A 12,646-nucleotide genomic window follows, 5' to 3' on the forward strand; every position below is an offset into this window, starting at 1 on the left:
TGAAGTCCAAGGAGGCCAACCGAATACACATCGGGGGGCTCATAATCAATGGAACCCAGATCCTCCCAAACCTAGGAACCAACTACCTGTTAGATTGTACCAGACAGCATCCTTCCAAAGAGTCCGCGCATTAAACAGAAAATGGCGATTTCAAGACCACACTGCCAGTGACGAACTAACATCTCAAAGCAATTTTATTGTTCACCTGTTAGAGCAGAGATGCAAATAATCCCCGTGAGGACCTCTGAGGTCACTAGGAGAGTGGAATACCTGTGGTGGATTCATTTTGATATTTCGCAAAACTAATACAATTATGTAAAATTTAAAAATAAAATAAAATTTAAAAAAAATAAAAAATAAATCCAGTGACTGTAACCCTTACATTAAAGAGGCGCTCTCCAATTTCCCAGAAGCCTCTGGATCTGCAACTTACTCCCGGAAACCGCGGCAGACGAACTCCGCCAGCTCACTTACCCGGAAAGCACTGCATGCTGCCCCACGCAGTCCACGGACATGGCGGTCGCCTGGGAGAGAGAAGAGGCGTTCAGTCCTGCCAGCGAGTCCAGCTCAGGTCGGGGAGGACAGGCAGGTAGGCACCTGCGGGTCTTCCTCTTCCCATGGCCCAGGCAGTTCCCTACAGTGGACTCTTTAACCCCCTTCTAGTTCTCATCCGAATCTCACGTTCATCTTCCACAACAGGGCAGCTGAGATCTATTCCACCAGGGGTACACACCACCAAGCGGGTAGAGTCTAAATGGAGGAAACAAGCCCTGGAATTGTCCGAGAATCCAACTAGTTCACAGCAAACTGAGCTACTAAGAGCTCCTTCCAAACACACACACACACACACACTCCATACCTTTCCAAAGGGTGTGGACTTCTCCTCCAAGCTAAATGGCAATTGAATATTTTCAAACCACTTCTACTGACTCTATAGTCATATTCTTGTGATGCTTAGTTCCTATTTAATCTGAGATTTCCAGCATTTTACTGGTTTCCATTTCCCAGGTCTCCCAACTTCTAGGGAGCACCAGCTTTTCAGGAGCCGATGTCCAATTTCCAAAAGACCACACTGAATCAAGGAGATTTGCATGCAGGCTGGAACATGAGAATAATTTTAATCATGGCAGTTACAGCCCTAAATTCTCTTATTTGGACAAATCCAAGTCGTGTTGCATTCCCAGGGCATTATGTGAAACAGTCTGTGCTGTTGTTTGCTTATTAAGTGCTCTAAGCTCTTTCCAAGAGATAGTCCAGAGAGAATGCATTTTGAACATCCTGCTACACTCACAAATCACAAATGGTAAACAGAAATTCTCTTCCTCACTTTCATTGGTCTTCTTAATGGGTTTCTCACTCATATGCCCCCAAGAAACTTGTAATATTAGGGACAAGATGTCAGAGTGTTTTCATGGAGGCTGAGAAGGGGATTATTACGCATTCTTCATTTCACTGGAGTCGTGAGCAGAGAAATGCCCAGCTGCAAAGACAGGCTCTGAAATGAAATGCCATTTCCAGAACTCTTCTGGACAATTTATACACTAAGGACATGAAAGAGGGCAAGATGGTACCTGCAACCAGGAGCAGTACCATCTTTCTAGAGGGTGTGTGGTAGCAAGAATCCTAGGGTGGCTCCAAGATTCTGGGCCCTTGATATTCACACACATTCTCCCCGTTAGTCTAGGTACTAATCTAGTAAAAGCACTTTGAGGTGTATTAAGGTCCCACATCAGTTCACTCTAAGATAAAAGAGACCTGAAACAACCCCAATAACCCAAATGCCCATCGGCTGATGAATGGACAAACAGAGCATGGTATACACACACAATGGCATACATGTTGCATTGTGAGTGAACCTTGAAAACATTACACTAAGTGAAATAAGTCAGAAAAAAAGGGTAAATACTGCGTAATTCCACTTATATGAGGTGTCTAGAGAGTACAACAGACGTAGCCAGGGACTAGGGGCCTGGGGGTGAGGTGATTCGGTTTAGTGAGTACATAGTTTCCATCTGGGATGATGAAACAGTTATTGGAGGAGCAGACAGAGCTAGAGAGACCTCCACATCAGCCCTTTAAAGGCAGGTCCAGAGGTCAGAGCCAGAGGAAGTCAGAGATTTGGAGGGTGAGGGATTTAACATGGAGAAGACTCTGCTGCCGGCTGTGAAGATGGGCAGACCACATGGCAGAAGCCCAGAGTGATCCCTTAAATAACAATTGGCAAAAAACAGGGACCTCAGTCCCATAACCCCCAGGAACTGAATTCTTCCAACAACCTGAATGAGCTTGTTAGCAGATTCTTCCCTAAGTCATCTGGGGAGCCCCCAGATGAGGACACAGTAAGTGATGGCTGGCTTTCAGCCTGTGAGACACCAAACAGAGAAAGCAGCCTGGACTTCTGACCTACAGAGTGTGTGTGTATGTGTGTGCATGCTTGAACACACATGTGAGCTCAGTCATGTCCAACTCTTTGTGACTTACAGTACTGTAAGCTAATAAATGGATGCCACTTCAAGCTGCTAAGTTTGTGGTACAGAGACAATAAAGGATGATTCGGCAATAATACCAAAAAAAAAAAAGTCATGTCCTCTGACTCTGTAATTCCACCTCCAGAATTTATTCAAAATACAGCAAAACTTTTATACCCAGAGTTGTTGGATTCATGTTATCTATAAGTAAATTACAGGTATCTACACAATGGAATATTCTAGAAGCATTAAGGGGTGGCACAGAAAAATGCAGGCGCCCAGCCTACAATTAGAATATCATAACTCACCATATCTCCTCGTCAGAGTAAGTTATTTTTTAAGAAATAAAACACAAAAAAACCCACACCTAACTTACACTTCCCTACCCCTACCCACCCCCACAAAAAAGAGGCCAACGTTATATTTGCAGGAGCACATGAAGGAGGGTTATGCTAGGCTGCTCCAAAGGGGGAAATGGAGACAGAGAAGTGCTTTAAGACAGGATGTGAAATAAACTGATGAGAGTAAAAGATGGTATTTATCCAGGACAGGAGTCCCCCGCAAGGCCTCAGCACCCTCAGTTTTCTCGATGGGGAATGGCTAAGAGATCCTAAGTCCGGATGTCAGAGGGTGAGGAGCCGTGGGGCTCTTGCACAATGCCACTGCAAAAGAGGAAGGGGGCCCCACAACAAGGAGCGAGAACTCCCACCAGCCTGTGAACAGGGCTTGCTGTAAAGTAAGCCGTGCGAGTAAAGGCTTGCACTTTACTTACAGAGGGAAAGTGATATTCATTCCCTACTATGAACTAAAATTTAAATCGGCTACTCAGCCTGAATAACACTGAAAAAAAGTATATGAAAATGTTTAGATGGTAGACATTTTTATGAGATTTTTATTCCTCTAAATGAGTCTACATTCTTACATTATTTATGTGCAGTATTTTACAATAAAAAGCCCTCCTATCTTTTCAAGGTCCCCTTCCAAGCCTCTTCTCTTTCCACTCCGCTCACAGCCTGGGCATGACATTAAAGGTCACTTCAGACCGCTCTTCTGCTCCTCCTTCGGCCCATCTCACGCCTCTCCCTCCCAACCCCATCCCAACACTCCAGCCATCTGTTCCAGGGAATTCCTGTGTATGAGCTGCTGCTGCTGACAGGAGAACAAAGCGAATTCTTCAGAATTCCAGGTCCTCAAACTCAGGCAAGCAATCTCTCCTCTTTGGCTTCACACCAGCTGCTTCCTCTGCCTTGAAGACCCCTCTCTCCAGTCTTCACCTGGCTCATTCCTTGCTGTTCTGGCTCTTCTAATTTATTCCAAACCCTCTCCGCTTGCACACATTCAGTGCCCTGCCTATGCTCTCACCATACCCAAGGCTCACCTTTATACAGCATTTACTCTTTGTTTTTGCTTTGGGCTGTGTCACGTGTCATGTGGGATCTTAGCTCCCCGACCAGGGATCAAACCCGCGCCCCCTGCAGTGGAAGCACGGAGTCCTAACCACTGGACTGCCGGGAAGTCCCTATACAGCACTTATCATACTTTACAATAAAGTATTTACTTACTGATAGGTCTCTACCACTACACTGCAATTTCTTGAAGGTAAAAATCAATTTGCTAGCACAATGCCTGGTCCATGGTATACACTCCATAAATGCTAGCTACTATAGACAATACAGGGCTTATAAAAGCTTATGCTATACAAAAACATGTACAGAAGTGTTCATGGCAGCATTATTCATAATACCCAAAAAGTGGAAACAACCCCAATGTCCAACAATTGATGAATGGATAAATAAAATCTGGTACATCTATACAATGGTATGTCACAAAGGCCATATATTTATAATTCCATTTGTATGAAATCCTCAGAATAGGCAAATCTATATAAACAGAAATTAGATTAGTCGCTGCTGCCTAGAGCTGGGGTATCAGGGTACTAGGGGGCTGATGGCTAAAGGGTACAGGGTTTCTTCTTGGGGTGACAAAGATGTTCTAAAAATTACTGTGGTCAAAAAAAAATTTTTTTAATTACTGTGGTCAGAGTTACACACTTTGTGAATATACTAGAACCCACTGAATTGTATACATTTTAAACAAGTAAATCGTATGATGTGTGAAAAATATTTCAATAAAACTGTTACCCAAAAAATATTATGGTAAAACACTTTCATCTTTTAAAAAATAACAGGTATAAGACTTTATAACAGTCAAATGACACTGAATTTGGAGATGAATTGCAGTACACATCCACTTTGTGTTTACAGTTAAATCTGGGTACAAACACAAGGTTGTGTTAGAAAGTTGATCTCTGGGAAGAATCTGTAGCACAGATTCATAGGATTATCTTTCTGCCTTGATTGGATGCAAAGGAAAGCCTCCCTAGGGGCCTCTGCTACCTGCAGAACAAAAGCTAGTGTTGGTTTCTTTGAAGGGACTAGGAAAGAAAACAGCTCTTCCTCTTTAGACCCCAGCTGAATTAGAAAGAGCTGTCCAAAAAACAAATGTTTTGCCTACCATCCTTCTAAATGATGCAAAGTGGAAACATTCAGTCAATGCAAATCAGAGCTAGATCAGTTCCCCTAAGATCAGGATGTCATGTGCCTGAGCACAGACTGTAATGTATGCGTTACGAGACTCCAAAGAATAATTCCACAAACTGAAACCCACTGATAGAAAAGGATCAGAGCATTTAACATGACAAGATCCGATCGCTTTAAATTAGAGCCGACACTGTTGCCAAGCCTGCTTTCAAACCACCCTTGCCTAAGGCTCATGAGAGGTTATCTATCAGAGGTTTGCTTACACCCTGAGCACAATGAGCCTTTCTTGGGAAAGGCTCTCCCTCTTTATTTATTATTTCTTCAGTTCAGTCGCTCAGTCGTGTCCGACTCTTTGCGACCCCATGAATTGCAGCACGCCAGGCCTCCCTGTCCATCACCAACTCCCAGAGGAACTGGAGTATAATTGCTTCACAATGTTGTGCTGTGTGAGCCGCCACTGCACAACAAAGTGAATCAGCTATTACGTATGTGCGTGTGGGCTAGGTCGCTTCAGTCCTGTCCGACTCTTTGCAACCTTATGGACGGTAGCCCGCCAGGCTCCTCTGTCCATGGAATTCTCCAGGCAAGAATACTGGAGTGGGCTGCCATGCCCTCCTGCAGGGGATCTTCTCAACCCACCGATGGAACTCGAATCTCCTGCACTGCAGGCGGATTCTTTACCCAATGAGACACCTAGGAAGCCCCGGCTATATGTACACATATATATGGGGGAAGAAAATGGCAACCTATTCCAGTATTCTTGCCTGAAGAATTCCTTGGACAGAGGAGCCTGGTGGGCTGCTGTCCATGGGGTCGCACAGAGTTGGACACAACTGAAGCAACTTAGCAGCAGCAACAGCATACATATATATCTTCTCCATCTTGGACTTCCTCCCACCACCACCCCCATCCCACCCATCTAAGTCATCATAAAGCACTAAGCTGAGCTCCTTGTGCGTTACAGCAGGTCCCACTAGCTATCTATTTTACCCATTAGTGTACATAAGTTAATTTCCAATCTCCCAATTCATCCCACCCTCCCCTTCCCCTGTGTCCCCATGTCCACTCAACATCTGTGTCTCTATTCCTGCCCTCAACACAGATGTATCTGTACCACTTTTCAAGACTCCACGTATATGCATTAATGTACAGTGTTTGTTTTTCTCTGCCTTACTTCACTCTGTATGAGACTCTAGGTCCATCCAAGTCTCTACACATGACCCAACTGCATTCCTTTTCATGGCTGAGTAATATTCCATTGTATAGATGTACCACAAATTCTCTACCCCTCCATCTGTTGTTGGACACTTAGGTTGTTGAAGTGAAGTCTCTCCCTTTAAAATGAGAACATCCTCACTTCCCCACAAACTCAAATGGTACAAACTGGTTTCACAAGGAAAGTCACCTAAACTTTCTGAGTCTCAGGCTCCTCATTTGTAAAATAAGAGGAGAGATGAGATGACTCCCAAAGGTCCTCTTAGTTCCATGAGTCAGGCCAAGATTGCTGCTTCCTCAGGCAACTTTTCTAACATCAACATTGTAATGAACATGCATCAAGCATTTAATGGACACTGATCCCTGCTAAGGGCTCTGCATAATTATCTCATTTAATCCACGTGGAACTTGGTAGTTGGAGAAAAGAGTTCCCAGCAGGCATGAGACTGCTAACCTTACAAAGGCTGGCTTACAAGGCTGACTCCTGACTGGTAGCTCGGACCTGAGGCGGCGGGGTTGGGGTGGGGGTGGGAGGGTCCCATATTCCCTAATTGATAAGAAGAGCTTGCTGTGTCTAACTGTACGTACAAACAACATGGTTTATGCAGAGCCACTGTTGAGCCTCAGGGAATGCAGAATTTCGGTCTGTGCTAGCCAGAAGGTTCCTACATGACCAGTGCCAAAGAAAAACCTTGGCCACTGTGTCCCAAGGGAGCTTCCCTGGTAGACATCATTACATGGGTGTCAAAATTCGATGCTGGAGGAGTTAAGCATGTCCTGAGCGACCCCATGGGAAGATGACTCAAAAGCTCATGCCCGGTTTCTTCCAGGCTTCACTCTTCTTCCGAGATGTTGCTTTGTGTCTTTTGCTCCAATAAATCATAACTGCAAATACAAGTGTGAATCCTCCCAGTGGAACTTGAGACTGGTCTGGGGAATTCTGGACACAGGTAGGTACTGTTACCGCAGTTTAGTGAATGAAGAAATTGAAGTCTAGAAAGGAAATAAGTTGCCTAAGATCACACGACAAATAAGTGGCCTAACCTGGATCCTAATGCCAAACCTCCAGCTCCAAACCCTCTCTGCTCTATGCTCTTCCCTCTTCCCTCACAGCATTTTAAAACTATTTATTTATTTTTGGCTGGGCTAGGTCTTCACTGCTGCATGCGGGCTTTCTCCAGTTGCAGTGAGCGGGGACTCCTCTCAGCTGCGGTGCTCAGTCTTCTCATCGTGGTAGCTTCTCTTGCTGCAGAGCACAGGCTCTAGGGCGGGCTTCAGTAGTCACCGCACACAGGCTCAGCAGTTGTGACTTGCAGGCTCTGGAGCACAGGCTCAATACTTGTTGCACACAGGCTTAGCTGCTCCACAGCATGTGGAATCTTCCCAGACCACGGATCGAACCCATGTCCCCTGCACTGGCAGGCAGACTCTTATCCACTGCATTTTTGTATCAAGTTTTCTAGAAAACAACCTGCAGCATTCACATCATAATAGTCACTTCCACCAAAACTAGTCCTACCATTTCCCTCCATCCCTGTAGTTCTCAAAAAGTAAATCTAGAAAGTGAAAGTGAAGTCGCTCAGTCGTGTCTGACTCTTTGTTATCCCACAGACTGAGACTATAGTCTACCAAGTTCCTCTGTCCATGGGATTTTCCAGGCAAGAATACTGGAGTGGATTGCCATTTCCTTCTCCAGGGGATCTTCCCGACCCAGGGATTGAACCCAGGTCTCCGGCATTGTAGGCAGATGCTTGACCATCTGAGCCACGAGGGAAGTTCCCTAGAATCTAGAAAAGCAGGGATCAAAGCTGGATTGCTCGACATCAGTGTATTGACTATGAATTATTCGTAATTTTCTCCTTAGCTAATGAATTTGCTGAATTCTTTTTTGTTTTTTTTAAGAGCAAAAACCAGTCCTCAAGTCTTCAACTGTCTAGAACAGTTTTAATAATGCTGAGACTAATAAGTCATCCACCACCAGGGGCACCAGAGAGCATGCTTTCTCCTGAGATGCCTCCTCAATTTCAAAGTAGCAGAAAAGAAAAAAATGAAAAATTATGAAGAAAATCTGTATGAACGTAGGATATGGATTTTTCTTAAGAAGACTGAAAAGGTACAATCCATAAATTCAATTGCACTAAGCTTAAACTTCTGTCCATCTAAAAATACCATTAGAATAATGAAAAGGCAAGCCACAGCCGGGAAGAACATATTTGCAACTTATGTAACTAAATACAGGATTAGAATTCAGAAAAATTTTTACAATCTATGAGAAAGAGACAACTCAATTTTTAAAAAGGGGTATAAGACATAAACAAGCATTTGACAGGAAAAAAAATGTGAAAAGATACTCATCTTCACTGTAATCAGGGAAATATAAATTAAACCCCCAAATAATGGGCCATTTCATATGCACTAGATAAGTGAAAATCAGATGTAGAGATGAAAGCATGATGTGGGTGGGGATTTTTTCCTTGTTTTGTTCTGATTATCAGTCCATTCAAGCTGCTATAACAAAACACCATAGACAGCAAATTTTTTTTTTTTTTTAAGATGCTGCTGGGCCTTCGTTGTTTTGCACGGGCTTTCTCTATTTGTGGTGCTAGGGCTTCTCATTGCAGTGGCTTCTCTGGCCCTAGGGCACGCTGGCTTCAATGGTTGTGGTGCACAGGCTTAGTTGCTCCAAGGCACATGGAATCTTCAGGGACCAGCGATTGAATCACATCCCCTGGGCAGGCAGATTCTTATCCACTGCACCACCAGGAAAGTTCAAAAGGGTGAATTTTTATTGAACATTAAGTGTACCTTAATAAACCCGTACTTCTTTTAAGTCACTTTGTGTGGAGGGTGGACTGGAAGGGGGCAAGAAGCTGGGGTGCAGGGAAAGTTTGAGCATTTTGCAAATGCCCAAGCAGAGACATTAAGGAGACAGCTGCTATGAGTCTGCCCTTATCTTCATCACAAAAGTCATGCTCTTTGGTATTTTTGTACTTAACTGTTGAATTAAGAGATCCTTACCTGCACAGTCTACCACCTCCCCCTCTTTGAGTAGAAACTAATCTCCATCTTCTTAGTTCCCTGAACTGTACCTTCCCATACCAGAGCCACTAGCCACAAGTGGCTATTTAATGGCAATTAATTAAAATCTAATTAAATTTTAAAATATGATATCTCTGTCACACTGCTGCTGCTAAGTCGCTTCAGTTGTGTCCAGCTCTGTGCAACCCCATAGACAGCAGCCCACCAGGCTCCCCGGTCCCTGGGATTCTCCAGGCAAGAACACTGGAGTGGGTTGCCATTTCCTTCTCCAGTGCATGAAAGTGAAAAGTGAAAGTGAAGTCGCTCAGTCGGGTCCGACTCTTAGTGACCCCATGGCCTGCAGCCTACCAGGCTTCTCCGTCCATGGGATTTTCCAAGCAAGCGTACTGGAGTGGGGTGCCACTGCCTTCTAGACCCATTTAAATTGTTGAAAAGCCATATGTCCATCATCTCAGAAAGTTCTAGAGGATAGTGTTGCTCTAGAAAACTTTCACCAAGTTTTCTTAGTGTTCATACTCATTGATCTCATTGATTCTAGCGACCACTTCAGAGTGGATGCCAAGCAGCACAGGTTCCTCACTAGTAGTCGGTGAAAGTAACATCTGTTTTATAAAGTAAACAACACATATAAAATGTAAAAAGAGTTTCACCTTTCAGACTAGGGTTTTTCTCTGAAAAAATCTAAAAGCTTTCCATTTTTTAAATTAATTATTTCTTTGGCTGCATCCAGTCTCAGTTGCCGCATGCCCACTCTCCAATGGCTTTGGGTTGTGGCATGCAGCTTTAGTTACCCCATGACATGTGGGGTCCCGGTTCCCAGACCAGGGATTGAACCCATGTCCCCTGAATTATAAGGCAGATTCTTAACCAGTGGACCACCAGCAAAGTCCTTAAGAGCTTGAGATCTTTTTAATCATTTTTTAAAGTGGTGGGATGTTTGGAGAAGTTTATTGTTCTGCTCTTCAGAAAAGCTATATGAAGAGTTTTAACTTTTTCTTTTCTACATTAATGAAATAGTTAATAAAATGGGTCCCAGTAGGTCCCTATCCCTCCCAAAGACCACCAAAATCAATCACAAAACCATGCTAACTCACACGAAGACACACCCTTCCAAATGAACAGAAAAATCAAATAGAAAAACAGAAACTCCCACAAGGCAGTTAGATGACTCAATTTACTTTGTTCTCTATGACAACTGCTGTTTAGGTTTAATTATTCGATACAACTTCATAGCATCTTAATATCCGTGTCAGCACCCTCTCTGCAGGTCTTTCCAATTACATCTCTGCAGAGAAGTAGGGGTGAGACTACCTGGGTTTCTGTGAAAATTAAAGGGTTTGGAGATTAGTAGCTTCCAAATTAGCAGGCTCAGAGGTAGGACACATGACTCTGTTCTTAGTCCCCAGCGAAAGCAATTAACAAGAAGGGTAACAGGAATACGGTTCTTTTTCCCTAGGAGTCTGGCACCTTCCTTCCTTCCAGAGACATCATGCTGACAGTGCAAAGTGCTTTTAGGATCCTTTAATCAAAATTGGTTGCTTAAATTCCCCACGGTTGCTGTGTATCAAGGGCACCACAGAGCAAACTGGTGGGAGGTTCTCCACTCCTTCATCTTCATGGCAAAAGAAGGAGTGGGTTTTAGAAAGAAGGAACCACATCATCCCCTTATCATAAATCCAGATTCCCCTTCAGTAAAGATCACCTCGGCACCAAGACAGTGCCTGGCACAGCATGCACCTGGCAGAAGTTTAGTAAACCTTTATTGAACAAGTGAGTGCATGAAAGCCAGGCACAGAGAAGGTATTCAATAAATATGTGTGCGATGAATGAAGAGAAACACCAAGACAGTGTCCTAGGTGCTGGGGCGGGGGGCGTGATATTTCTCGTGGAATGACTGTATGATAGACTCATACAGTATGAAGCAGGGTGGTGTAATGAGCCCAACAAGACCCTGTGCTCATAATCCCACTTAATGAGAGGCCGTGGCCAAGTCACTTGGAATCAGCCAAATGGGGAACAGCTTCCCCAATGGGAAAAAAAAAAAAGGAGTAATATCTACTTACCTTGCATGATTTTTCATGCATTATTAAAACAAAATGTAGATAAATCACTTAGCACAAGGCCCAACATATGGAAGGAATGAAACAGAAAGCTGGTAAAAATTTCTAGTAAGTAGGAGCTTTCCTTTAGGTTCACCATGTGTCCAGCACTGTGCCACACATTCTAAATGTATGACCTCATAAAATTCTCAAACCAACCCTACGAGGTAGGCACGATTCGTACCTCTTACAGGTAAGAAAACATGAGCAGTGGGTGAGGACAGGCTAAGAGCTGAGGCGGGATTCGAACCCAGGTTAATACATGCAGTGCATACTCCTATTCGCTGTACGATATTTTCCACTATTCTAGAATCAGTGAACACTTAGAAGCTTAGACGCTGAAACAGGCACTTTGCATGCAGTTTTGTTGTTGTTTTTAATCGAATCCACTCCAAAGTCCCGTGAGGCTGGGAAATCCATGCATCTGAGGCTCAGCGAAGTTCTGTGACAAGCCCAAAATCACCAGGGGCGGGGACTGCAAACACCCCCTCGCTCACCACCCTGGTCCTGGGAAGCCTCCGCTCAGCGCTCACAAACCCGCAATCTCTGCACTTAGATGTCCCCAGGCAGACCCCACTCCTTTTATCCACGAGGGGAACCCCGAAACCTCGCCAATGGCAGCCCCAACCACCCCCATCGATAATCCAAGCTCCCCTCGCCCGCTCGGGTCTGACAGCTCCTGGCCACCCTCTTGCCTACCTAACCAGCAGGGCTGGGGGTCGCCCCGACGCCCCCGAGACAGACCCGGCCGCGTGGGGGAGGGGAACCAGGAAGGGCGCATGCTCGGAAGGCCCCACTGGCCCCCAGCTCACCTGGGAATCGCGGAATTCCACCACCACGTTCTCGCTGCTCCATCGCGCCGCCATCACCCGCGCCCAGCCGCGGGGGCCGCAGGACAACGCGCTCCCACCCCCTGCACTCGCGTTCCCGGGCTCAGTAAGCTACACGCAGCCTTCAGGTCCGCCCTGCCACGCCCCGCCCGTCTGGCCACACGCCATTGGCTCACACACCACTGGGTACGCCCCCTCTTCTCGGTTCCTCCAATTGCGGTACCGTGCCGGCCCCGAGACGGGCACGCCCCCTCTTCCGTCACTCTGCTCGAGCCACCCTCGCTTCTCCGGGCGGTGAGGACATGCCCCCATACCGCAAGCTCTGCCGGGAGTTGTAGTCCAAGGTTGAGCCGCAACCAAGGCAGAGCTTGTAGGTTAGGATTTGGCGCAGAGGAGGGAGATATTCCCCTCTGCCCGGGGTCCTTGGCAAGGCCCAGGCCGTGGATAACCAAAGC

At 45.4% G+C, this 12,646-nt stretch overlaps 1 protein-coding gene across 8 annotated transcripts in view; it reads right to left on the reverse strand.

The window, feature by feature from the left end:
• The window catches only part of WDR59 (WD repeat domain 59), an 81,889-nt gene extending 69,590 nt beyond the window's left edge, over positions 1–12,299 (reverse strand). For 5 of the 8 annotated variants that reach the window (XM_059876780.1, XM_005218355.5, XM_059876781.1 and 2 more), the window contains exons 1-2: positions 12,174–12,299; positions 475–524 (exon numbers count right to left, since the gene is read on the reverse strand). In XM_059876780.1, the coding sequence (XP_059732763.1) occupies positions 475–524; positions 12,174–12,227 (104 nt within the window). In that variant the 5' untranslated portion in view covers positions 12,228–12,299. Of the gene's footprint in view, positions 1–382; positions 402–474; positions 531–12,173 lie in introns of those variants that run through there. The other 3 variants (NM_001101130.1, XM_059876777.1, XM_059876779.1) reach the window with 3 other exon arrangements.
• Positions 12,300–12,646: the final 347 nt, after the last annotated feature.

This window comes from Bos taurus, chromosome 18, assembly GCF_002263795.3.
Source record: "Bos taurus isolate L1 Dominette 01449 registration number 42190680 breed Hereford chromosome 18, ARS-UCD2.0, whole genome shotgun sequence".
Taxonomy (NCBI): Eukaryota; Metazoa; Chordata; class Mammalia; order Artiodactyla; family Bovidae; genus Bos; species Bos taurus.